The following is a 25,769-nucleotide window of genomic DNA, read 5'->3' on the forward strand; positions in this document are numbered from 1 at the left end:
GGGCGCCCCCCGGCGGGAGCAGGCGGGGAGGCGGGGAGGGGAGGGGAGGGGGGGGAGTGACGGCGGAGCTGCGTCACACCCCCCCCCGTGACGTCATGAGGGGGCGTGACGTCACGAGGTGGGGGTGACGTCAGCGAGGGGTGACGTCAAGGGATGGGGGGTGTGGGGTGCTGGAGGCGGCCCCCAACCCGCGCTGGGAGGGGTGGGAGAGGGAACGGGGCATGGGGACACCTGGGGGGGCGTGGAGGGGAGAGGGGGCACGGGGGGACAGCGGGTGGCCATGGGGACAGCATGGGGACGTCATGGGGACATCACGGGGACAGCACGGGGACATCACGGGGACATCATGGGGACGTCATGGGGACGTCATGGGGACATCACGGGGACATCATGGGGACGTCACGGGTGGCCATGGGGACGTCATGGGGACATCACGGGGATCTCATGGGGAGACACCAAGAAGCCACGGGGAAATCACGGGGAGACACCGGGAAGCCACGGGGAAGACACAGGGAGTCATGGGGAAGTCATGGGGGAGCCATGGGGAAGTCACGGGACAGCCACGGGGAAGTCATGGGGGAGACGTGAGGTAGCCCTGGGGAGCCCTGGGGAAGCCCTCTGGAGCCAGGCCTTCTCCTTCCCGGCTGCCCAGCAGCTCCGTGGGGTGGGGCAGAGCGGCCCCAGCCCCCTTCCCAGTAAGTCCCGTTGTTGCCCCGTTCTGGAGTTCGTATCCGGGCACCAACCCAGGCAGCTGGGTGTGTATGGCTGGGCTCACCCCGAGGCCGGCTGATGGGTCTCCCACAGGCGAGAGCCGGTGGCATTCAAAGAAAGCACCAAGAGCAGAGTCCTGGCTGGTTCTGAGCCAAGCCTGGCGAGCTGAGAGCCCAAGGGCATTAAAGCCAGGCACAGCCCAGGTAATTCACCGTCCCCTCCCTGCAGATAGTGGGTGTCATCGCCCTATGGCACCACTGCCCCATCCCGCACCCTGGTTGTGCACCTCAGCGTTTCCTGGTGCGGCCGCACGCATCCTCAGTGCTTGTGGCAGCAGCAAACAAAACCAAAAAAAAACAAAAAAAAAAAAACACCTTGCCCCATGCATTGGTACCACACCTGGGCAGGGGAGCCAACCTTTCCCGCAAAGGCACTGCCACTGCGAGTAGGGTTCAGGGTGCAAAGATCATCCCGCTGTCAGTGCGTGCTGCTCCTGCTTCCTCCTCCGGCCGTAGCTGCCCCGGTCCGCACACGGCGAGCTCCCCTTCGCACCCCACCTGCATGGGGAACATCAGGAGCTTCTGCTCCACCTGGGCGAGGAGGTAACGGCGAGCGGGGCGGGCAGGGCAGGCTGACAAAAAAAAAAATAAAAATCCCCATTTTGAAGAGCTTTTCCCTTTTGCCACCCCTATGCAGCTTCGGGGCAGGACGGTGGTCATGGGTGGCCGTCAGCAACAAACTCTCTTAGGGAAGAGAAGCGCTCTGTGCCTGAGGCAGAGTACTTCTCCCCGAAGCATTAATCGGTGGCACCAGCACCGTGTAATTTGTTACCGGTGGCACGTTTCTGCGTGGCTTCACTTCCTTAAAAGCAGGGGAATTAATCAGGTGCTTACAGCAGCACAGGGTTCGCACCATGCGGGCAGGCACCCCGGGAACAGGAGCCGGTGCTCCCCGTGGCCCCGCAGCCCCGCGGATTCATGGACGGGTTTGCACCGCAGGTGCAGGAAACGAATTCGCCTTGTCTGGGCAATGTATGGCAGCATCGAAGCGTTTGCCTGCGTTACCAAGTAACTGAGTAGCTGAGCATTGCCTTTCCCGACTAATTGATGCCCTCGGTGATTGCTGCCGGGGAGGAAGCACGGCGGGCAGCGAGGTGACCCCGTGCACCGCAGCCCTCCGGGGGCAGCTCGGCCACCACAACGTGTCCAGGGGTTTGCTCCATCCATCAGCAGGCGCTGGCGTGGGGCCAGCCTTCCTCAGTATCCCCCCGTTAATTTCCTGGGGTGTTTCAAAATATGTATATTTTATCCAGATGCATTTCGTATATGCGTGTATCAGATTTGGGGCTGGGAAGGGGGGAGAGGGGAAGGCTCAGGAAATCAAGGGATGGGGGAAATGCGACTCTGAGCCCAGCCCCAGGCTCCTGGACAAGCCCCTTCACCCTGCAGGACACAGGCAGCAGCTCGAGGCGCTTCTCAGGGGTGTGGGACACTCTCTAGATCTGTATACTTTGTAATGGGCCCTGTAAAGAAGGCCGTGACCACACGTCACTTTCTGTCATCAAGCCTCTGCTGAGGCAGGTTAGAACCAACCTGAGTCTCCGACTCACTGCTGATAACTACTGGCAGTGAATTGCCAGGCTCCGGGCTTGCAGCATTAACATTTAAAAATCACGAGACCCCAAATACCATGACACCACGTCTCGTGACCTTTAAGTCAAATGGGTTTAGGTTTCTTTTTCTTTGACTTTCAGTGTCCAAACCATAAGGCTCATGTATCCAAACTCGCCGCAGTCCAAAAGCACCAGGAGCCCATTTCTCAACTAAAACCCGAGCTGGTGGCTCATTAACTGGTGCAGGGAGCAAGGGGAAGGGGACTGCTTCGCCAACGTGACCCCACTCATTTTCACATCACCTCCTGGAGGGAAGGAAAATGATCAAGTGGAGATCAGCACAAGGTCACAGCCAGTCGAGGTGCCCAGGGCTTGGTCAGCCAGAGAACATCCCATTCAGTTATCACAACTTATTTTTAAATGGTTCTTTTCAATGCTGATGTGTTGCAGCGACCTTGGGCTTTAAGTCTGTTCGTGAAAGCCTTTGAATCTCGGTTGGAATTAACGTCGGCTTAGGCTGGCCAGAGCCAGCACTGAGCAGGTCCCCAAAGTTTGTCCGGGCAGCCTCACAAAGAAAAGCTCTCGGCAGAGCTAGGAACAGCCTTACACTTTTCATAAGTTAAAAGAAACAAGAGGGCTAAAGCTCAAAGACAGAACATTAGAAAATTTCCTAACACAGCCAGCCCCAAGCCCAGCCACGTGCTGCACTGAGCCCCTCAGCGCACCATACCCACACGGTCCCCATTCCATCTTTTTGCCAGGTTTCAGCCTTTGATAGCACGTTTTCCTGTAAAAAAAAAAAAAAAAGAAATCAAAACCGATTTGAGAGAAAACCTTGCATCAGCCTGCATTAATTTGGTCGGCTGAAATCAAACTGTGGAGTCAGGTATTTGATGACTAAGGCACAGCACCGAATGAAAGCCCTTTCCTGCCTTTTTTCTGCATCACCAAGGTGTGCGTTTTAGATAAAAGTCACGTTTCTGACCGAGGCGTTGGCTGCCCGACCCCCTGCCTCGCTCTCCCTGCTCTTCCCACAGCACGGGGCCGGGGCAGACAGGAGAGGGACAGGGCACTGGGAGCTTCATCCTCAGCAACCCGCTCGGCCATCCCGCCCCGGCACAGCTGAGCGAAACCCAACCGTCCCGCCCGCTCTATTTGTACACGCAGATAAATATACATAAGGCAGAGCTGAAAAGACAGAGTCAGCGCCTCTCCGAAGCCCGTCAGATCCTGTTACCGCCAGATCCCCAGCACTCTGCGGCACGCACGCTCTTTGCAGCAGCCGTCAGCCTGGCACGGCGCGGAGCAGATGGTCACGATGACTTGGCCGGGGGATGCTGTCAGCCCCCAGCTCCTCGCCTCACATGATTTTGCCGTGCCACCTGGGCAGGGCACCACGCCATGGGGCGAAGGCAGCGCTCCCTGCCTCGCAGCAGGGTCCTGAGCAGGTCACCAGCCCACCCTGGGCACCGCCAGTGGCTCCCGGTGGCCCCTTCTGCCACGTGTGGTTGTGATTCCTCTTCAGCACGGGCACCAGGCTGGGGAACGTGGGCAGTCACCAGCAGGGAGAGCAAAACTGAAGGCAGAGGGATTGGAGCCACCAGCAGGACCTTGTGCAAATAGCCCAAAGCCTCATTATCACCAAATGATTACCTTCTGGTGGTTGCTGATGCAGCCTCGTTTTGCCCTGCTGCCCACAGGTCCCGCTGAGCATCCACTGCTGCTGATTGTCCCTAAACAGGGGGAGATGAGGCACAGGGGGCAGAAAAAGGCAGAGTGGAGCCAAGGGCAGTCTGTGCCCAGACACTCCTCCTACAACTGGTGGGCACTGGGAAGGAGAATGACCCCTGGTCCCTGTAGGGCTGGGGTGGGAGAGCGGAGTCTTGCAAAGAGCCCCAGGGAAGAGACCAGCCACGGGCAGCCCAGTTACCGCAGCATTCATGTGAACAGCCGCGAGCACGAGCAAGCCCTAAACTCTCTTCTCACAGCTTCAGAGGGGAGCCAGAGCACATCCATAAAGAGAAAGGCAGCGCAGTGGCCGGGTGAGCGGCCCCAACTTCCTGGCACTCGGGGAATCTTCCTAGATCACGTTACGTTCATGTGTCCTTGGCTCGTCTCTGTACAGTTGAAAAACACTGTAAGGGGAGCCAGCTAATTAAGACAGTTGGTCTTGCAGAGCAAAATCCAGGGAAACAATTCCTTCCCATTACACTGGATTGCAGACCTGTTGCTTTCACCCAGCCGTCCCGTTGCTGGCCGCTGCAGCAGCGCTGGGTGCTCACAGCGCACGGCAGTGCTCATGGCACAACCTGCTCTGCGGTAGTGCAGGGCATGAAGGGCCTCCGGTCCACAGCGGGGATGTTCCTAGGCACTGCCACGACACAAATAAATAATGATAATAATACTCGGGGGGGGTCGGTAGCATGCCCTGTCATCTGAGCCAGCGCTGATGGAAAGAGCACGGAGCTGGCTGCCGAGGTGCTGCGAGCGATTTGAATCCGCTGACATTTGGCCACCAATTGGGACAGGCTAGCGGCGGCTTCGGAAGGGAGCGCAAAGCTTTCCGACAAGCCAGCGAGCCGTCGGCGTGCTGGCACGTGCACCCACAGCACCCCAGGGTGCTGGGCAGATGAGCTTCAGGCTCAGGGTGCCCAACACCCTTGGGTGCAGCCACCCTTACCGTGCCAGCTTCAGGAGCGCTTATCGAAACCAATACTTCTAGGGCGATGAAGATGCTTGAACAGGGACCGCTCCTCATTTCTGCAGCTGTACAGTGCCATGGGGTTGGGTCTGGTTGGGTCTTTCTTTCCTTGGGAACCCTAAGGCGGATGGGGATGTGGGGTGGGAGAGCAAGAGGTGTCCTCCTGGGCTGCGAGCTGATGGCCGTGTCGTCCTTGCAGGCTGTGCCGCTGCTGCTGGAATGAAGGGGAAGACAAATCCACCGACCTCAGTAAGTCTACCACGGGAGCTGTGCTGGCAGGAGGTGGGGAGGTGCTGGCACGAAGCATGAACATCAGGCACATCACCAGTGCACGGAGCACACTGCCATCCCTCTTCTGCTCCGCGGTGCTCAGGAAAAAGGAAATCACTTTCACTGATCTCACTGAAGGGGAGAGGATAAACTCCAAAAGAAATTGTACCAGGGAGCAATATGGGACTGACCCAGCATTGCTTCCCCAGTCCTGTATTTTCCAAGAAAGTTACAGAAACGGTTCACTAATAAATAGCATAAACAATGACAAAGGGCTTCTGATTGGAACCAATGCCATGGTACCACAAAGTGCTGCCACCCGCATGCAGTGCAACACTGCAATCTGAATTTGCTGTCCTCTTCACCTCTCTGAAAAGGTGTAGATAATTTATAGGATGCAACAAAATATTTCTGGAGAAAAAAAAAAAAAAAAAAAAGACAACACTACCTTGCTGGCCAACACTTTTCCCACTGACTTTGGCTGTGCTGAACCCAGGCTCATCCACTCTCACCCTTAAACACGAGGCACGCTTTTGGTGGGAGCAGCAGGGGCAGGACAGGGCTTCAGCAGCATGGGCACCCTGGCACTGCTCTGGGCAAGGAGAAGCAGAGCTGAGCACAGCTCCGGGGGCCGCAGCTCTCCAGCTCAGGCTCTGCAGGAGCCCCAGGAGCAGAGCCCATCACGTGCCCAGCAGAAAAGCCGCATGAGCAGCACTGTCCTTGCCACCATCTCAATGACACAAATAATGTGCAGCAGAGCTGGCGGGGGACAAATGGTAAATCTCCAGCTAAGAACAATGATAATGAAAGTACGGAAGTGAAAATTCATTACCTGAGTCCACTTGGGAGATGTCCTGAGGGATCCTCTCAGGCTTTCTGGGTTGCTTTAACCCTCTGGGTCTGGCTGCAATACTTGCTCTGATGCACTGGCGTTGGCTGTGCTTTCTTCCCTTTTTTTGCCACTTCTTTGTCAGAAATCTGTCTGCTCCTCACAGCAAGGTGCTATGCACATCACCAGGCCCATCTCATCATGCTGATCAATGAATGCTCAGCATCCCCAAACTATGCAAGCAAAAGGAAAAACATAGTGTGATTTCGGGCCAGCAGCTCCAGGAAACAGCTTAATAACGTCTCCTCCTCTTTCCAACAGCCCAGGTGGAAGTGAGACATGAAACAGGACGACCCCAGCAGCCCAGCCCCACAGGTAAGCTCATTCCATCCAAACAGAGAAGTCTCCCTGAACGCTTTTTGTCCCCTGGAGCACAGAGGACACACTTCAGCACTGCCAATGTTGCTTAGGTTCCCCCAGCATCCTGCCAGCTCTCTGAAAAGTTAGAGATGCCCATCAGAGGCAGCCCATCCAGCCCATCTCCCACCACCTTTTGGAAGGCTGACGGGAACCAGGAGGGTTCCGCTTCCTCCTGGTGCACCTCCAGGAGCTAGCAGAGCAACATGCCAGTGCAGAAGCCTGCTGGCTTCAACCTAGGGGTCCAGCCGAGCGGCTCTTCGGAGGCAGCAGCAAAGTTTCCTTCTGGTTCTTGGCCACAATTTGAGTGTACATGTGGAGGGAAGTCCTGCCTCCCCTCGGGAATGTGCTTCCTGCCAGCTTTCTGTCATGCACTGAGGGGGGCATGAGGCCTCCTTTGCATCCGCCCTAGTCCTGGAGGACCCTTATATAGGGAAACGAGGCCTGACCCACCCAAATTAACTTTACCTGCCTCCTGTTGGCTTCGTGGCAGCTCATTCAGTCCTGACAAGCACCAGGCTCTTACCTCAGGGGCACTTGGGATCCTGTTTGGTAGGTGCAGTTCAGGGAAGGGCTCACTGAAACACCAGGATGACTCCAAACGCAGGCGTCTCAGCACAGCCGCACTGCTCGGCCCCTGCTGCTGACACCACTGGTGTCCCACCAGCAGCAGACATGCACAGACCGTCTCAAACACAAGAGACAGTTTCCTTGGCAGTTTCCCTGAGTCACCAGTATACTGCTTCTGTTGCCACCTTTGTCATCAGATCATCCCATAGCTTACTTCTGCTCCATGCTGTAGAGCATCCAGCTCTTCCCATGGCATCCTGGACTCTTGGGTCAGGAAAAATAAGCCCAATGAGAACTGTCATGATCTTGCCTCTAAATGACCATTTGGGTCCTTTAGCTCTAGCTCCAGGTGACCACGACCAAGCAGCGTGCCCATCTGCAGACAGATGTTCCTGAGGAACCCAGTGTTCCCAGTGCCCAGACCCATTCTTATGGAAGGATAGTTTGGTCACCCCAGGCTCACTGTCACACCAGGAGAGTTCATTACTACCACATCCACTTTCAGGAAAACATTAATAATGAGTTGCATGTATTTTTTTCCAAAAACATGTTTTCCAGTTGTTTGTCATCTGGTAGAAATTGATAGAAAATACCAGGGTAATCGGGCAGAGGAGATAACTGATGTGTGCTACAGGTCAGCAGGAAAAAGGAGGTTGTTCATCACTGCAGCAGAGAGGTGTTGATAAAACACAAAAGATGATGCTTGGTCTAGCAAAGTACCTTCTGCATCTCCCAGGAAGTGACAAACTGCCTGTTTAATTAGAAAGGTCAAGGCTCTCCCCTGAATAAACCAGAAATAGCCTTCTGGGGGGGGGGTTGGGGGGGGAGGGGATAATAATAATAATAATAAACCTGCCAGAGTATTATGGAGGACATTAGGAAAAAACTCCTTATAAAATCTCCACCAGACAAGAGCCACAGTTTCTGAGAAGGGGGTGTTGAGAAAACCATTCTGCTCAGGGAGAGAGCCCCCCTTCATGTTTAATGCAAGCAGATATTCCAAGTTTTTTCTCTCTTTCTTCACCTACGTCTCTTAAAACATTTGTAACCGCACCGCCTACCTCGGGTGTACCTTGATGTTAACCCAGCTTGTCCAGGGCCAATGTTAAACCAGTGGTTAGCAATAAGGCGTGTGGCCCCATGACATGGCCAATGCATAATTCAGGTTACCAGGACACCTTGAGGTACAATCCCCAAATCGCAAATAGGGATTAAAGGACAAACTGTCCCAGAAAGGCTGAATGGGACATTTCGGGAGCTGGTCCCATGGTGACTGAGAGGGGAGAAAATCTCTCTAGGGACCTGCAGTGGCCAGGAGAGCTCACTGACCTCCACGTGATGTCAGAGGGATGGGGTCCACCACAGGTCCTCCGTCTGCCTTCAAAGGAGGAGTTGTTTGAAGATTTTAAGAGAATCAGTGCCTTAATCATGGTGCTCAGCCCAGCCAGGATCGCTCTGCCCCTCTAGAAGAGGCAGCGACAAAAAGCAAGCCGAGCAGCATGCTGAAGGTCAGCAGATCCGTGCTCTGACACAAGGCAGCACAGCTCCCAGTGCTGCAAGATGTCCTGCCCAAAGCCCTTCAGCAGCTCCGTGTGCCCGGCTCTTGCTCAGACTGAGCAGCATCCAGCTGCCGCAGCGTGAGGAGAGGGGACGTCACCTGCAGAAGGGACACAAAATGTCAAGGCTGGGGATAGCAAGGTGAGGGTACATGACCACACTTCCAGGTCTCTGCCGCAGAATACAAATGTTGGTATTTTTTGCTTGTTTAAAAAAGAAAAAAAAAATAACAGCCTTAGGTTAGCTCATGTGCTGGTACCTCTCTGTGCTGGGGACAAGGGCAGGGTGTCCATGCAGTGCCACATGTCCCACTGGTGGGAGATAGGCCCTGCTCTGCTGTAGCAATAGCCTGGGAACAACACGCCTTGGCTTTTATGGACCAGCAACACAATCTGAGATGCCTCCTGCTACCAGAAGCACATGTTCTCTCACCTGTTCTCACACTGAGAAAGGAGGCAAGTAGATCCTGCTTCCAAAGCATAATCCCCGTGGTGTTTCTTCCTTGGGGGCTGTGGCACCTGCTTCGCGTCTGCGCACACCACCCAGCCGCATCGTCCTGCTGTGACCTAAATTCATCCTGACCCGCCTCGACGGGACCCTCCTGGCCACCCGTTAACCTCCTGTCTACGTGGATACCAGGAAACTGAGCACGGGGGTTTATAGTTCAGTGGAAAGTTCTGCTGCTGTCTTAAATCATAAAGCACAGCTGCTGACACAGCACAAGCTGCAAAGCGAACAGAGCATTTGTGCAATCTGTGGTTTGGAGGCCGCCGGGACGAGAATAAGCACAGCGTCTTGCAGCTCTGTTGGAGGGAGAAGGAAAGGACAGGCCAGAAGAGTAGATTAAAACTCATCAGAATGCCATTGTAATACCCGGTGCAACACGAACACAGCCTGGCACTTCAAAGTCAGCCCACAATTGAGGGAAAATGGCAGCTGAGATTCAATGGCTGCAAATGCAAAGCAATGTGTGGGGAAAAAACAAAAAACTAACAACAGGCACCAAATACATATGCACACGCACGGACTAATGAGCCCTAAATGAGCTATTCTGAGCCGGGAGACGGATCTTGGGCATCTTTGTGGAGAGGGCTGTTCAGACACCACCCTGGTGGTGCCTTGCACACTTTGTTTTCTTCTTGTGCTGGCCTCGGGCCTCTGCCAGAGGCCTCTGTGAGGGACCAGGCCCGACCTAGAGGCCCTTTGGGGCTGGCCCAACACAGTTCCCCTACCCCTGCTGGGGGGACTCACGTCCCCAGGCTTCACATGGAACTGGTGACAGCCAAGGGGACGCGGTGCCCAGGGGCAGCCCGCTCCCAAGGGTGAGCAGGCCAAGCTCCTCTGGAGACCATGCCCCATGGAGCAGAAGGGCCACCCTCGCGCTTCTTCTGCCCATGGTCATCTGTGGCCACTTAACAAAGTGGCCTTTGTTAAGATTAAATGAACGTAAAAGACCCTCAAATGTCTTCGGTCTTCCCACCACCCCTTCTGCACAGCCGCCAGAGACACGCCAGCCGCAAAACGCCTGCGGAAGAGTTAAAGCGCTTTCCTCAGCGAAGCAGCCTGCAATCTTCTTCTCCACCCAATGGGACTCAAATAACCTAATTCTTGTTCTACATTTGTATGGGCTCTCCTTCCCCCAGCTCACCCCTGGAGAAATGACAGCTATGTGGTAAATACATGTAATCATGCCAGTCTGATAGCTTCTCTTGTTCTCTGGCCATTAATTCATCTCCCTGGGACTTAGGTGAACGTTTTGCATCCCGCAGCAAATTCAAAGAGCTGCCTTTATTTTAAAATCAACACGACAATAAAAGCCTTTCTCCTTTCCCTCCTCAAAATGCAAATTTTTAGCTTCAAAAATATCCTGGCACACAGACAGCTGTTGCTGGCCGTGACCTTATCTCAGGCCAATGACAGATTTCCCATGCATGAGAAGTCGCAGGGTTTAAAAAACCTCCTGACTGCCCTGTGCTGTGGCTGGGGCAGGTAACCGGCACTGGAGGATGTGTTGGAGTGATAGGACTCGGTGGGGCAGGCTGGTGGTTGGGCTTGATCTTGAAGGTCTTTTCCAGCCAGAATGACTCTGGGATCCTATGAGCAGCGCTTGCTGCAAGCAAAGCCTGCATTTCGTGATAAAAACACTAACAGAAATCCCCCCTGGGATAAATGAGCAAAGAAAAATGCGAGAAAGCCCTCCAAGAAGAAACGCCTTCTTCCTGATGATCGCTATTTCTAGGAAAGCAGGAAATTTCTGCAAATTTTCTCATCTCTCTGGACACGCGTTTTGGCAGGGCAGCCGTGACAGTGATGGCAGAGCAGTGCTGGTGACTGTACGGGTGCCGGCCCAGGAGCATCCAAGTGCACCATTAAAAGAAATAAATTATCATCACGACCATGGACAAACCGCATCAGCTTCATACCCAGCTCCCGTGACAGCACTCCCTTGGGGGCCTGCCCCACTCCAGCCCACGTTCATGGCATAATGCAAGAAGCCAGGGGACGGCGGGGAGGAAAGGGTGCTGCAGGCCGGGGCTGGAGCCAGGCAAGGGAGCACTAAAGGCCAGCGGGCAGATGGCGAAGCGGCGAGCAGAAAGTCACCACGGCCATAAATCTCGGGGAGCGGAGACGGGCAAGCCCCAGGTGGCTGGGCAAGCCTGCCCGGTGAGCCCAGCGGTGCCCAGGCCGCCCTGGGCCAGCGGCCGCGCGGGGTGGGACGGGGGCCAGTGATAAAATTAGAAAAGCGTTTCCCTGCCAGTCCCTTACGCGGGCTGCAGGAGCCGCTAACCCCTGCGGCACTGCCCTGTTTTGTTGGCTGGGGGAGCTGCTGGAAAAGCGGGATTTTTCTGCAAAGCGCCAGCTCCCACTTGGTGCGCCTGCAGACAGCCGGTGGGGGAATTATTCAGATGTCCTCTTCGGCGCCGGGCACTTCCCCTCACTCCCTCTGCCTGGTGTGCCCGAAATGGCTGCTCATGCACCCCGTTTCCAGCAGCTCTCCCCCCGCTGCACCAAGCTGCAGCTTCGCGGCAGCAAGCCACCTCCCTGGACAGCACTCATTATTATTATTTCTGTCCCTAAGCATCCTTTAAGTTTCCACTGGGGGGACAGAATCAGAAGGGAAAGCCTTTTAAGGATTTCTGCCCGCTTGGGAAAGCGAATCCCCCCCAAGCCAAGAGAGCTGCGAGGGGGATTTGAGTGCAGGCAAGTGCTCAACGCCGAAAGGGCAGAGCGAGGGGAGGGGGAGCCCAGGGCACGCTCTGAAACCAGAGCCCCCAGCCGAATCGCGGCTCCTTCCTCAGCTGTAGGAAGTTCACAGGGCTTGGCGTTGGCAGAGCACGGATGGTGACCGAGCGGGGCAGCTCGGCGTGGCGGCAGCTCAGCGGTGGCCCTGCCGCGATGGGTACCGTGGACCTGAAGGAAGGTCCCAGCACCGTGGTGATCAACATGATGCTTATCGTCCGCCCCGAGCAGAAAGGGCAGAGGGACAGACAGACAGACAGCGCAGGTAAAACCCCAAGGGAGGGGAGGGCTGCAGGTGTGGCGCCAGCTGCTTGCTGGGGCCAAGCAGCAGCTTGGGAGTAGAGCTTGGGCTTTTCCCCCTCCGCATCTCCCTCCTGTTTTAAGAGATGTGCTGCAAAATGCCCAAACTTCCCCTTTTTTTGCAGGAGAGCCCTTTGCTCCTGCACACTTCTGGGCACTGGCACGTGCCACCGCAGCTGCAGGAGGAGGTGACGTGCGCGGGCCACCGCTGAGGACCACGCGTGCACCTTGCTCTGCCCTGCGAGCAGCAGAGCACGGGGGCAAAAGCGTTGTGTGCGAAGGGTGTGCAGGCTTTGTCCCCACAGGTGGCTGCCCCGAGCCATTTATAGCTCCAGTCCGTGCCACTCTCCCTGGCCCAGCTCCTAGCATTCAGGGGATCTTCCAAAAAGCTGAGAACATGCTCTGCAAATGCAAGGGGACCTTCCCTGCAGGAATAAAAGGAGGGGGGATAAAAAGAAAATAAAAGAAAAAAAAGAGAAAAAAAAAAAAAAAAAAAGTGTTTCTGCTCAAATTCCTTAGGGAAAGGCTGGCTCCTCCAGATGGGCTGATGCCTGCTGGGTCTGGGTCTCCAGAGGGAAGGGAGCTGCAGGGACAGACCTGACCACTGTGTTCATCTGCTCATTTATTTGGGAAATAACGCCCAGCTGACATCCTGCAGTGCTAGCACAGACTCATATTTATGTTTTACAGGTTTACAGAGTGATGGAAATGGAAACAACAGACCGCAACCTGCACAGGGGAGAGACCTTAGTGGTAAGTTGTCTCCTCACTCCGCACATGGGAACACCCCCCTACCAAAAAACAGTACACAGTGCCCATCCACAATCTTGTAGTGCCCAGCTCTGCCTCAAGACAGCAACATGTTTGAAGCAAACTATCTCCTAACAGCACCTTGGGAGGCTTCAGTGGGCACAGGGCTCTTAGGTCATGGGGGGTCCCCTGCATGTTCTCCTATACCGCACGGCCAGGATATGCGCTTCTGACACCGGTGGCACAGCAGTGTTGGAAGAGCAGGCAGCACTCTTTCTCCCGTGGCACCACAGAGGTTAACACGTTCCTCCTGAATCAGCATCTCGATGGGCCCCTTTCCCCAGCACAGGACACAGGGGAGGGCTGCGGGTGAGATGCTGAGCACTGCGCCATGCTCTCGCTCAGGGACCTCACCGCTTCCAGGCGCCCCGCACCTCTCCGTGCTCCCAAGCACAGGACATTTTGGCTGTGCCCAACAGGGCGAGCACATCTGGGTGACCACCGCCTGGAAGGGCAGCACAGCTCCAGCAGCTCCAGCCCATGCCCTCCTCAAACCATCCCACCTGGGCACCAGCCTCTGGAGCAGGGCCACATCCCATCATTTTGCCCCGTGCCCCAAGCAAGCCTGCTTCCTCATCCTTACTGCACTGCCAAGCTGACACTGCTCTCCTCATGGCACTGAGATGTTCTTCTCCCTATGAACAGGCCAGAAAGCCTCCGAGGAGCCCTACAAGCAGAAGCAAACCATTACTTCGTATACAAATGAAGGTAAGTGACCAGCCAAAGTACATGGGTTTTTCAGAGCAGGGCTTCAGCAAGCTCCTGCTCAAGCTGGTTTGTAACAAACACACCCACAGGACACCCCACACAAACAGAAACCAGGACGTAGCATGGATGTAACCAATGCCAGATATTTCAGTGCAGATGGAAGGGGACAAGCAGCAGGACAGACAAACATCCTTATTTCTCCTGGTGGAACCATCTCAAGTTTCACGCGCTCCTCTGGCTCACAGCTAAAGACTTCCCAGTTCCTTATGGAGGGCGTCGTAATTAGGAATAGCAGAAAACACCATAAAAACATCAGCAACCATTTCATCTCTCTAGTTTTTAAGGAAACAGGTGCAGCACTTTGAACATTTACTGTGGGATTACTTTTTATCATTTGTTAAACATTGTTTAAGCTTACTGGGAGAAAGCATTCTTGTGTGCTAAATTTGTTTCTTGGAAAACAAAGAATTCTAATTTAGGGGGGAAAATTGAGAAAGTGGGAATTGGCAAGAAAGACCACAAAAATCCACAGATATGAATAATCCTGAGAAATAGCACCCTTGCAAAATATAAAAATCTAAGGAAATCATACTATTTGCAGAAAGGCAAGCCTTTGAGAAACAACATCATTTCACCTTTAAATTAACTAACAAAACACACCAACCAGCCCTCATCTTGGCCCCCTGGTACCTGCAAGCATCCCAGAACTGGAGCCAAGCTCTAGGATTTTAAAGGGTTGTATAGTTTTTACAGTCTTTCTTGCCTTCTGCTGTTGGGATTTAAGGACATCGAACTTTTCTGTAAAACCACAGGAGATAAAAGAAAACTTTTTAAAAAGTTAAATTCTGAGAAAAACTTATTATTCAATGAGAGTGCAGATTCCTACCTAATTAGCTGCTCCCAAGAGCTGGGTTTTAGGGAAAACCTCAAAAACCACGAGGCTCTGGCTAGAGCTGCTGGGGGCAGCAGGTACAACGTGCTGGCAGCCCCGAAGTGCATTCACACTTTGACCTTTCATCTCCAAAATAACCCCATGCTGCCTGGCCCAGCGAGCCCACCCGCGTGGGAACTCGGGCAGCTGAAACCTCCTAAAATGCTTGCCTGAAGTGCAGCCTCTTTCAGAAAGTTCAGGTAGCTCCTGTAACACTTCCTGACTTCTTCCTTGTGTCTCTCTCTCATGGTCAGAGTGAGGCTTTAAGCAAAAGACCCCGAATTTCCAGGGAGGTTGTCTGGGAGCATCACGGCACGCAGAGCACAATGCTCTCAGACAACACTGCCCCTTGCAGGCAATGGCCTTTTCCAAAGGTTTTCATACCACAAACCAAGCCATTTCCATAGCTTTGAGCCTTTTTTCATTTTATTCTGAGAAAAATCAATGAGACATTGATTCTCTGTTTACTGTATCTCCATCAAGAACTACTTAATACGGCAATAAACCCCTTCTTTAAGCTGCCACATGATCCTCATTGAGGACCTCTGCTTTATTATCGCTTGCTTCAACACCTGCTACACTATAACAGGCTTTCTTTCTTTTTTTTTTTCTTTTTTTTTTTTGAGAACTGAGAATTTTTTTGAGAGCCATGTCAGAGGTGACTACAGGTTTTCTTACAGTATGCTTTATTTGTTCTGCCAGGAAAGCAGAGCACTTTGGTACCTTCTCAGATGGCAGAGGTGCCGCCTGTTTTGCTAAGATTGTGTCATTTCAGCGATGTTTGGGTGGATGTGACCAGGTTTGGCACGCCGACCCTTTGGCCCTCCTTCACATCTGAGCACTGATTGTGTTCCCTTTCCAAGCACGTTTGTCACCATTTCTTCCAGGAACCCAGGTGACGGTGGAGGTCCATCCCAGGAACACCACCCCGCAGCTCTTCAAGAAGCTCTCCTTCAGGAAAGGTACGTTCCCAGCTGGGAAACCTGCCCATGGCTGAGGGAACACCCCTCCCTTCATGGGCACCACACTGGCGGGGACTCCCGGGAGCTGCAGGCGATGCTGCAGCCCTGGAGCTGGGGTGCTGATCACCACGGCCCCACAGCACTTTCACTAATTGTGCCCATATCATTGCAGGTTCCCAGAGGCTGCCCAGCCTGAGAGGCCAGGACAACAAAGGTGAGGCTGCCTTACCTCCAAGCCAGGGAAATTGCTCCCAGGAGGAGGTGGCTCCCTCCTCCCCTGGTGGGGCTGGTGTCTTGAAGCTCTTGAGATGTCACCAGCCCTTGGGGTCAGGCGCTGGCCACACTGCCCAGTGGTGGCCATACCCATGTGGGTGGGTGCAGTGATGCTGAGAAGCAGCTGCTGGTGACAGCAAAACCTTTCTCTTCCTGGGGTAGGGTTAACACAGCTGGCGATGATATGAGGCCATCAGAAACCCTCAGCAGCTGCCTGCAGAGGCACCATCTATGGCCAAGCCAGCACAGGGGCCTCATGCAGCATCCAGGCTTCCAGCTTGTCCATGCCACCAGCGCCTTGGCTGGGGTGTGATGTTCCCAGCCCCAGGGCTGCAATGGGAGGCATCCGACTGCCGGGGAACACAGTGTCTACAGAGCCTGGGGACTCCCAGAATTCACCCCTCTCACTTCTTCTTTTTCTCTTGCCAACAACTGATCGCCTCATTCTTCTTTCTCCAATTTTCCAGCTTTCGAAAGGCCCGAAGCCCCGCAGGCACCAAGTGGGAAAGACCTGCATGGTAACTATCATCTGCACCCAACCCATGCCAGGAGGGTCCAGCCCCAGGCAGGGACCCCAATCTCTCCCCCAAACAGGCTTGCTCTGCTCCTGGAGGGTACGGAGCTGTGATCTTGGTTCTACCAATACGAGCATGTCCAGCTTCCCAGTCCCCCACAAGTCCTGCATGGCTCTGTGACCACCCCACAGGCTGGACGGGGACGATCTCACATCTCCGTGCACACAAAGGGGCACAATGCACGCTGCCCAGCTAACAGCGTGAGCCTGCCTGAGTTATTCTGGACCCCACATCTGCGGGGAGCCTTTGCAGCTATAACCTGACAAAGATGAAAACCGATAACCAATTTTAAGAAAACATCCAGTTCCCAAAAGGCAAAAAGTAATTTTCGGAGCGGTGTAGAGTAGGAACCGTTAAGCGCGTAAATCTGCTTTATCTCTCTTTAGGTCAGCCTAATAGCCCTTTTCAGGGAAAACGGAGATAAACAAACAGCCTGTTACAGGAGCAGAAGCGGCGTGCTTGCAGCCTGATTTTGGCAGGACAGCCAGTGTGGTGGCCCGCGTCCTGCTGGCAGGCAGTACCGTCCCCAGGGGCTGAGCCGGACCCAGCGCCCAGCCCCGTAATCCCTCCCTGGGGCAGGGGTTTCCGAGAAGAGCAGGGCTCATGTTAGCAGAGCATCTTTGCAGGTCAGGAATAGCCCCTCTGCGAAGGGAGGGGAGATGGACGCCTCTCCCGGGGGCTGGAGCTGGGGGGGATGAGCCCGAGCCCAGTTTTGGGGAGCTGGGAGGGGGAGCACAGCGGGCACAGGTGTCAGAGTGAAGAAACCCAGCTCTTTGCTGGTTTTGTTTAGAAAGTCTTGCTTTGCAGAGGATTGCACAGCACAGGTTTTCCCTGATGTTTCTGCAGTGTTTTGTGCTCTCACATCCAGCACCCAGGCATTTTCAGTGCTGCCACACAGCTCCAAAGACACTGGGTACCTCCCGCCCTGCCCAAACTCCACTGGAGCGGAGGCGATGAGCCCTGCTTGCCATGCAGCTAGCGAGGAGCCTCCACGGGTGCCCTCACGTCCTCTGTCCCCAAGCACCAGTTCTGGCCATCCTGCAGGACTGACAGTGGCTCAGCCGTGGCCCCGGGGGCAGCCACAGCCCTCTCTCCCTCCCTCTGCCCCTCCCTTCCCCAGACAATACCCTCTTGTTTCTTCCCAGCGTATCCATGGGACAAATCCTCTTTGAAATCCATGCCACTAGATCTGCAGCAATTTGAGAAGCTGGATGCCTACGCATTAAAAGTAAGTCTCGCTTCTGCCTCCGTCCCTCTTCCCTGCATACACCAGCAGCAGACATCCCACTCTGGGAGGGAACCTGTGACCAAAAATACATCTTGCTTGAAACGTGGAATTACAGCTCTGTGCTTCTATTTTTAACAAAGCTCGAGCTAGAGCAGCGTCCCGGCAGGTGGGGTCTCACCAGCTTTAGCAGGACAAAGGATGGGGAAGGCAGGGGTGTCCGCCACAACATTTCTTCACCCCAATCTCACCCAACACTTCCTCCTCCCAAACAGGTGAACGTCAACAACAGCATAGAGGAGCTTGTTCAAGCCCTGCTTAAACGAGCCCGGACCGACCTGGAGAAAGTCCGCGTCATATGGATGTGGATATGCCATCACATAGGTGGGTCGGGGTCTTCCATAGAGAAGGTAACGCTGCTGCTGCTGGTCTCATTACGCTGCCGCTGCGATTCACTCTGTGTCTTGTGGGTGGTTTCACATAGAAGGCGCAAAGGAGCGCTTTCCGGATATATTTATCCAGAAATACCTTCAGAGGTTATCTCACCATCTCTGTTTCCACACTCCCCCTCCTTGCACTGCCAGGCCCTACAAGGCATTGTGCAAATGGTTTCTCTCCGTATGGTGGCTCTGTAACGCCTACCCAATGTATTCGAGGGTGCAACCATACCAGTCCCCATCATCAAAGCAGCTGAAGCACAAAGCCAGGCTGCCGAGCACCAGAGGCTTGGCTGTCACATCCAGAGCCCTACAGCACCACTGGATTTGCAGACCGATTGCATTTTGCATAGGACATGCACAAGCTCTTAGGGGAAGATGTGGATTTAAACCAGTTTAAAAAAAAAAAAAAAAAAAAATGAAATGAGCCATACGTGCTGCAGCTCATCTCGCTTCGTTTGCGCTCACGGAGGTGGAAAACAAAGCAAGAGTTGCTACTGCTGCCCACCGAGCCTGCTGCCTCGGGCTTCTGGATGAACTTTAGCCTGTGCTCCTTCCCGCAGAGTACGACGTAGTGGGCTTCCATGACAAAAGCCAGCGGCTGTGCAGTCCCATAGACGTGCTGCGGAGGGGGAAGAGCGTTTGTGAGGGATACGCTGCGCTCTTTCAGCAAATGTGCAGGTAAATTAAGCTCAGGAACATTTGGTGCCAGGGAGGGTTAACGTTTGTTGTCATCTCCGTGCCTATTCTGTCTGCCTTTGCATTGACTGATGTGACTTTAAGCAGGACGCAGAACTTCAGCTTTCAAACCATGCTGTGGGAAACCAGCAAGTCCTGGAAAGGTCAATTTTGCTCCCTCCTCCTCCCCTCCCCAGCATAATTTGCTTTGTGCCATCTGCTGAGCTTCGCATCGCATTAACATAATGGCAGATGAAAACACGGAGATAATTTGGTTAGAAGAGGCTAGGTTTTTCCTTCGAGTGTCCGTATGTGAAGGTTAAAAGCATGGCGAGCCTCAGACAAAAGGGAACTCTGCCTGCAGCATGCTCCTGTGGCACAGGCAGGCAAAGCCCCAGCAGGAGCTCGCCCAGAGCCCTCTGCAGGTGCCCTCTCCGCTGGAAGGGACGGCCCTACAGAGAGAGGGTGTCCGCAGGAGATGACTTGCCCTGATGACTCAGCGGCACAAAATTGGAAGGGGCCTCCTAGCACCAGAAAGCAATTGTGTAGTTTCCTAGAGCACAGGTTTGTGAGGCAGTGCTGTGCCTTCCTCTTCTCGGTAGACCAGCTTCCACCGACAGGCTTTGGAAAAATGGAAGATCAGTCACCTGCTGGCACATGTACGTAACAATTGGCTTTCCACACCATGCAAAAAGATTTAGGAAGGCTTTCACCATTAGATAAACAAGATCTAGAAGGAAAAGGCCAGATTTAAAAATAAATAAATAAATACTGTGACAGATGCTAATGATGCTAATGTGGTAAATGCTTCCAACCAATAACATATCCCATGATACCTGATCCTGCTTACCAAAGAGTAAAATAAAGAAAGGGGATGATGAAGTATGAATTTATAACTGCATATTATGAAACAGTTATTAGCGGTTAGAAGTGGGGGAAATTATCATCTGTTCATTAGAAAGCATATGTTTAGTTCATTAAAAACATTAATCTTTCCAAGGATCTTTTTTACTATTTAAAGGCTCTGTTGATTCATCCTTCATTCCTCAGATCCAGGTTGATTATTCATTCCGTGATTCAGGAAACCTCCCAGTCATGCAGTCTATCACTTTTGACAATTAGCTAAATATTTCAGCTCCTCTCCTGAAAAACTATAACCCAAGCCACCTCCTTCTTGCAAGACAATTTCCTCATTCTTTCTTCTCATGCACCATTCAAGTCTTACACTGAGTCTAAGCATAAAGGTGAGAGGCAAAGAGCAGCCTTCTTATATAAAAGTTTTCAGAGACAGATTTGGGTTTTCTAACATGCCTTTTCTCCTAGCTCCCACCAAGGCAGCTTTAACAAACAGCCCAATTCACCCCTCACCACAAGTACCCCCAAGTTCAACTTCAGGCAAGCCTAGCACTGAGCACCTGGGGAGAAACGCTCACAGCAGCAGCAGCAGCGAAGGCACAACAATTGTTTGCTCTTCAGAGGTTTCAGCACAACCACAGGAGCAGAGCTGGCCACACACCCCACAGTGGGTCTGCCCACTGCCCACTCAGCTGCTCCTCGTGCAGAGTTGGTCTGCAAATAGCCCAGGCTGCCCATCCTCTCCTTTTCCTCTCTACAGTCTGTGGCTGTTCCTGGCTCTTGGGTACAACTGCCTCCCTCTGGAGAAGCCAGATTTGCTTCTTTTTTTCAAATGAAATCTCCAAAGCCAACCTGAAATGAAAGGGAAGAGGCTGCCATTGAATTCAAGTGACATCTACAGCAAGACCCAGATTATTTCCTACTTTTCTTGAAGTCGAAAAGCATTTTAGGCTTAACCACCTTGGTGCACTGAGCAGATGTTGAGAACAGTTCCTTAACGCATTTCTTCTTGTCCACCTTGCTTTTAGGGTATTTCCTACCAACACATTGCCACATCAGGCATTTCTGGAGACCTTCTCCATCTTCTTTCTGCACGGTTAACTTACCTGTGTAAAGTTGTTTATACAAGAACGGAGACGTGATCACTCACTCTCTTCACCAGTAGAGGATTGTTCCTACAGGAGGTTTTAGTGTGCTTTTGTCCATCTTATTGAGGAGACTTAATTGAGATGCTCTGACCTTTCTCTTAGAAACTCAGCACATCCAAGCAGGGACTCTTGCTGTACCTTTGCTAGCTTCATGTTAAGCGAGAGCACAGACAGAAGGGAGGGCAGAAGGTGTCCCTTGGTGTTCTGTCCGAACACCCAGACAACCGAGCAGCAACAGGGCGCTGCCACGGCTCTCCTCCCCGTACACCTCTGTCTTCTCTCTGCAGGCTGCCCAGCCAGCTCCCAGCTGACTCTCAGTTCCCCTTTCACAACGACAGAGGAACAGATAACTAAGTAGCACAAGGTCTTCCAGGCGCTAGGATGTCTGCGTGTGAAGCTGATGGGGCTGTCTTCCCTCTACACAGGCATCCCCTCCATGAATAAAGTGGTCTTCCCTACGAGCACTGCCAAACTGCTAATTACCAGCCAGTATCTCAGTTATCAGACCCAGGCGTCTTAACAAGCATGCTAATTATCTTCCCCATAAATATCATTTTTCTTCTCACTGAATTAAACCCACGTTATGCAGACAGTCTTGATCTTGACGCATGCACGGTTTGTTACTTAAGGTAGCTGTTACAGCTAGCTTACTTTTCAATGAAGAAGAAAAATGTCAATACCATCCTACACAAAAGACAATCCTCTAAGCGAAGTAAGTTTAGATTAATGCTGAAATACGAGGCCAATATTAGAATCCGTTGCTATCAACAGCAGAGGGCTTATTAACACATTGCTTATTTAAATCCTGTTTACACTTCAACAAGTATTCATTATTTAAAAAAGAGAGAGAGGGAAACTATTTAATCATTTGTACCCTGGGCAAGCACAAGGTCACTCTTTAAGGAAACTAAATCAACCTCCACAGTCCTGGGAGGTATAAGAGATCTTGGCTGGTGTCAAACACTGGGCCTACTGTTAGAGAGAGCACGAACAAATGCAGTTTTAATTTATAATTACATGGGCTAATTGTGGAGAGCATCAAAGGGATCCCACTGAGGAACAAGACAGAGAGCAATTAAACGCACCTCATCTTTGTCATCCTCCCCCAGAAAGACTGAGTTGATGGCGCATCAGGCAAAAGAGATGGAACGTGCAAGAACTGGAAGAGAAGGGCCCCTTCCTCCCGTGGGACCCTCTCTCCAAATTTCTGTGCAAAAGCTACAAGGGAAAGAAGACCTCTACGCAACACTGGGCAACGCTAACAGCCTCGGGTGTCGCTGCCTCATGCTGTCCTGTGCTCTGCTGCCCTGCACGGAGCCAGCCCCCAGAAGGGCACAGTCTCCACCTGATGCCACTGGGCAATGGGGAGAACTCTCCTGCCTCTGGAAGGGCTGAGGAGGTCGTGCCATGCTCAGGGCTGAGCCACCGGCCCAGCAGAGGTGCAATGAGCCCAGTGCTTTGGGCGGCACGTGGCCGGAGCAGGCACCTGTGGTGTGCTGGCACTGGTGTGGGACGCTGTGGGGGGCTGTGCTCCCGTTCAGTACAGAATTAAAGTTCTGTGGATGCGCTGGATGTGGCTCCTCACGTCCTCCCACAGAAGTACACTGAAGGATTTAAAACCAAAATGTCCTGCTGCACCTCGTTGTTCTCTTTTAGCATCGCAGGAATCCAGTGCATGAAGCTATCAGGATACTCTAAGGGGTACGGGTACACGGTTGGGCAGGCCTTCGAGGGAGACTCCAACCATGCCTGGAACGCCGTCTACCTGGAAGGAAGGTGGCACTTACTCGATAGCACCTGGGGAAGCGGTAATGTTGACACTTCTGACAAGTTCACCTTCAGGTAGAGAAACAATTCTCTAATTTAATACATAAACCTACCACAAAGGCAAGCTAGCAGGTGTGCTAAGAGACACCGGGGACAAAGTTTAGGTCTCACCCTCTGGGCTGCCTGTCCAAGGGAGGGAGCTCGTTGCTGTGGAAAGGGGGTGACCTCGAGCAGCAAGCAGTGGGACTCACAGCTTTCAGCTGCCCCAGAGGAGGTGCCTCCCTCTTTCTTCAGGGCCCGTGGTTGCAGGGGACAGCACAAATACCCTGGGTTTATACAAGAGCTCAGCATTTTGCCCTGGAAATAGAAAACCAAAGCTGAGGTTCCTTCTCTCCCTGGAGAGTTTCAAACCCACAGAGCTCAGCTTCTCAGCAGCCCCAAACACTCTGACTTCCTCCTACTGAAACCACCATCACTGTGCGGCGGAAGAAGTAACTGCTTATAATTACTCACTTTCCTTTTATCTCTTCCTTCTCCTTCCAGATACAACGAGTTTTATTTTCTGACTCACCCAGCTCTGTTCATTAACGATCACTTCCCAGATAACAGTAATTGGCAGCTTCTCAAACCAGCTCTGACGCTGAAGGAATTTGAGACTACCGTGATGTACAACAGTGACTTCTACAAGCTGGGCCTGCTGGCTGTGCACCCAGATACAGCCATCATCCAAACAGGTAATCCCTGCCTTGAAAATGAGATTAAAACAATTTTCTGTGTTCAAAAAGTTTGACTTACTGAACAACATATAACTAGGCTCTTCTTTACGTGATACTCAGCACCCTGCAGCATCCAGCAGCAATTTTAACACGAAACCATTCAGGTAACCTCACTGCCCCAAAGAGCCCACATTTCAGGTCACCATCTTCAGATTTTAAAAGGGCTGCAGGAATTTTAATAGTTAGCCATTTTTATGAATGCCAAGAACACAAAAGTTCAAACTGAAGGGCAGCAACATTTTAGGACTTAATGTTGTCTTCAAGCACTTTGGGAACAGGCTCGTAGGGAGGTCAATTATCTCATGCCTGTGTACTGCAAGACTCCTACACCTTTCTCTGAAGCTTCTTGGAATGGCTGCTGGACTAGAAATCGGGTCTGGCCACGTCTAACTAAGCCCTTCTTGACCACACAGGCTGACAGTACTTGCAGTTGCATTTCTCACAGGTTTTCATATTCTATAGGACCACAGCTCCATTTCAGTTGATATCAAAGCAGGATTAATGCACACCTCCAAAAAAAAAAGGTCATTCATCACCTGGTTCTTTTGAGGGGCACCAGTTTCTGTAAACAGGTGACCTGTCAGCCACAGCTCTCTCTTTTACTGATAGGGAAGTGACAATCCGTTGGGACAGATTAGTCTTCTGGAACAGGGTATGTACATGCAAAAAAAAATGCACTGAAACTCTGATGTGGTTTCTTTTCTTACATATTTCATAGTCAATGGAACCGCCACCATATCAGTGGATTGCCGCTCTTCCACATTATTTACATTTTCGCTGAAGGGAAGAGAAAAACATGGCTTACTGACTTTGAGGAAACACGGAATGAAGCTCGAGATCTACCCACAGAGTACAGGGCGCCAGGAACTGGAGATCTTTGCCAAGTCCTCCAACTCCCCAGAAGATGTCTACAACCACGTGTTGCAGTATGTTGTCGAGTGCAAGTCTGTGGACAAGAGCGTTCACTTCCCGAAGGACCTACACCAGCCCGTTGGACCAAGTTGGCTCTCAGAGCGCCAGGGGTTCCTGAGGCCGTCACAGCCCGACCCAGTCGTCCACACCAACGATGGACGGTGCTCTTTCACCTTCACCCTGGGAAAGGACATAAGCATCTTACCCACGCTGCAGTCTGATAACAGCGGCCTGACAGAGGACAGGAGAAGGCAGCACATCATGCAAATCCATCGTGGCAACCAAGTTGAGTTTCTGGTCCATCTCCCCCATGCAGGGAAATTTGTTCTGAAATTCTTTTCCAAGAAGAAGTCAGATCCTGGCAATTATACCTACGTCTTCAACTACCTCATCAGTTGCCTGAACAACGAAGTGAAGTGGCCGGCTTTCCCTCAGACCTATAGCAACTGGGCGAACGACTACGAAATACTGGAGCCACTCTCCGGGCTGCTGCCAGCCAACCGCAACGTGCAGTTTAAACTCAAAATGCACGGGATATCAAAGGTGCTAGTTCAGGCCCAGGACACTCACACGCTGACCCTGAGCAGAGACGGCTTCTGGGAGGGAACCTGCAACACTGCCGGATGCACAGAGTTGTTTGTTATGGTGCAGGAGAACGCCAACCACAACTTCTACTCCCACGTCCTCAAGTACACGGTTGAGACCCCGTAGCAGCCCTTCCTTCACTCCAGCTCTCCTGCAGGAACCAACACGCCTGAAAACAATACAGCTGTAAGAGATCATTAGCTCTCTCAATCAAGTTCATTCATTTGACAAATGCAGAGCAACATCTGTGCGCTTTTGCGAGATCAAGGGCTCAAAGGGGTACAAGGAGGCAGAAAATCCTTTTATGAAGGGAGCAGCAGTGGAAGAAATTAGATAAACCCCTCACCTATGTTTCAGTAACATCATGCAGACTGACGTTTTGATGGAAATGACTGGCTATCACAACGCAGCTCACGACACATTAACAGTGATGGCTAGTTTCCAAATTATGGACCATAGGAGAAGTCTTATCATGGCTACTGAAGAGAAGAATCCACCTAATTTTGGGGCAGGATGAAGGAAGTACCCTCTGTTTTTCAGCAGCAATATAGGACATGAGGAATTTCAGGATATTTAAAGCAGGCTTCTATATAACTTTAGTTGCAAAATACATCCCAGGAGAAAGAACTGTTAGGAAGGAGACACAAAGTGAAGTTTTCTTGTGCACTTCATTGTCTTACAAATTTAAGTGATACTGCGAAATGACTTCTTACACTGAATCTTAAATTCAACAAAATAATTTTTACCTTTTTATATTAGAGCATTTGAATTGTAAGCACTTTTTCTGTAATGTTAGCACTGTAATCGTATCTCAAGCATAGTGGTGTTTCTGTAATTAAAACTACAGTAAAAGGAGAATAAAGTTTTCAGAAATCACTCATTCGTCTTACTTGTATATGCAAAACTGGAACTAAAGAACT

At 52.3% G+C, this 25,769-nt stretch overlaps 1 protein-coding gene and 1 long non-coding RNA gene across 3 annotated transcripts; one reads left to right on the forward strand and one right to left on the reverse strand.

The window, feature by feature from the left end:
- Positions 1 to 1,158: 1,158 nt before the first annotated feature.
- On the forward strand, positions 1,159 to 25,725 carry KY (kyphoscoliosis peptidase). 2 transcript variants are annotated; one of them, XM_013099363.5, is made up of 14 exons: positions 1,159 to 1,313; positions 5,224 to 5,273; positions 6,445 to 6,498; positions 12,898 to 12,960; positions 13,663 to 13,725; positions 15,544 to 15,618; positions 15,791 to 15,832; positions 16,359 to 16,409; positions 17,612 to 17,694; positions 17,967 to 18,075; positions 18,692 to 18,809; positions 22,466 to 22,651; positions 23,120 to 23,310; positions 24,071 to 25,725. In XM_013099363.5, exons 1-14 carry the CDS (start codon positions 1,273 to 1,275, stop codon positions 24,973 to 24,975), a joined length of 2,031 nt encoding a protein of 676 aa, XP_012954817.2. In that variant the 5' UTR covers positions 1,159 to 1,272; the 3' UTR covers positions 24,976 to 25,725. The 2 variants fall into 2 exon arrangements, with proteins under 2 accessions (XP_012954817.2, XP_005019442.2); XM_005019385.6 differs by lacking the exons at positions 1,159 to 1,313; positions 5,224 to 5,273; positions 6,445 to 6,498 and adding an exon at positions 11,764 to 12,172.
- On the reverse strand, positions 2,412 to 7,573 carry LOC106017067 (uncharacterized). The gene is made up of 3 exons (XR_001190257.5): positions 6,674 to 7,573; positions 6,127 to 6,356; positions 2,412 to 3,110 (listed from the first exon to the last, which is right to left on the reverse strand). It is a non-coding gene; the product is annotated as an uncharacterized lncRNA (long non-coding RNA).
- Positions 25,726 to 25,769: the final 44 nt, after the last annotated feature.

The sequence above is a fragment of the Anas platyrhynchos genome, chromosome 9 (assembly GCF_047663525.1).
Source record: "Anas platyrhynchos isolate ZD024472 breed Pekin duck chromosome 9, IASCAAS_PekinDuck_T2T, whole genome shotgun sequence".
NCBI classification, from domain to species: Eukaryota; Metazoa; Chordata; class Aves; order Anseriformes; family Anatidae; genus Anas; species Anas platyrhynchos.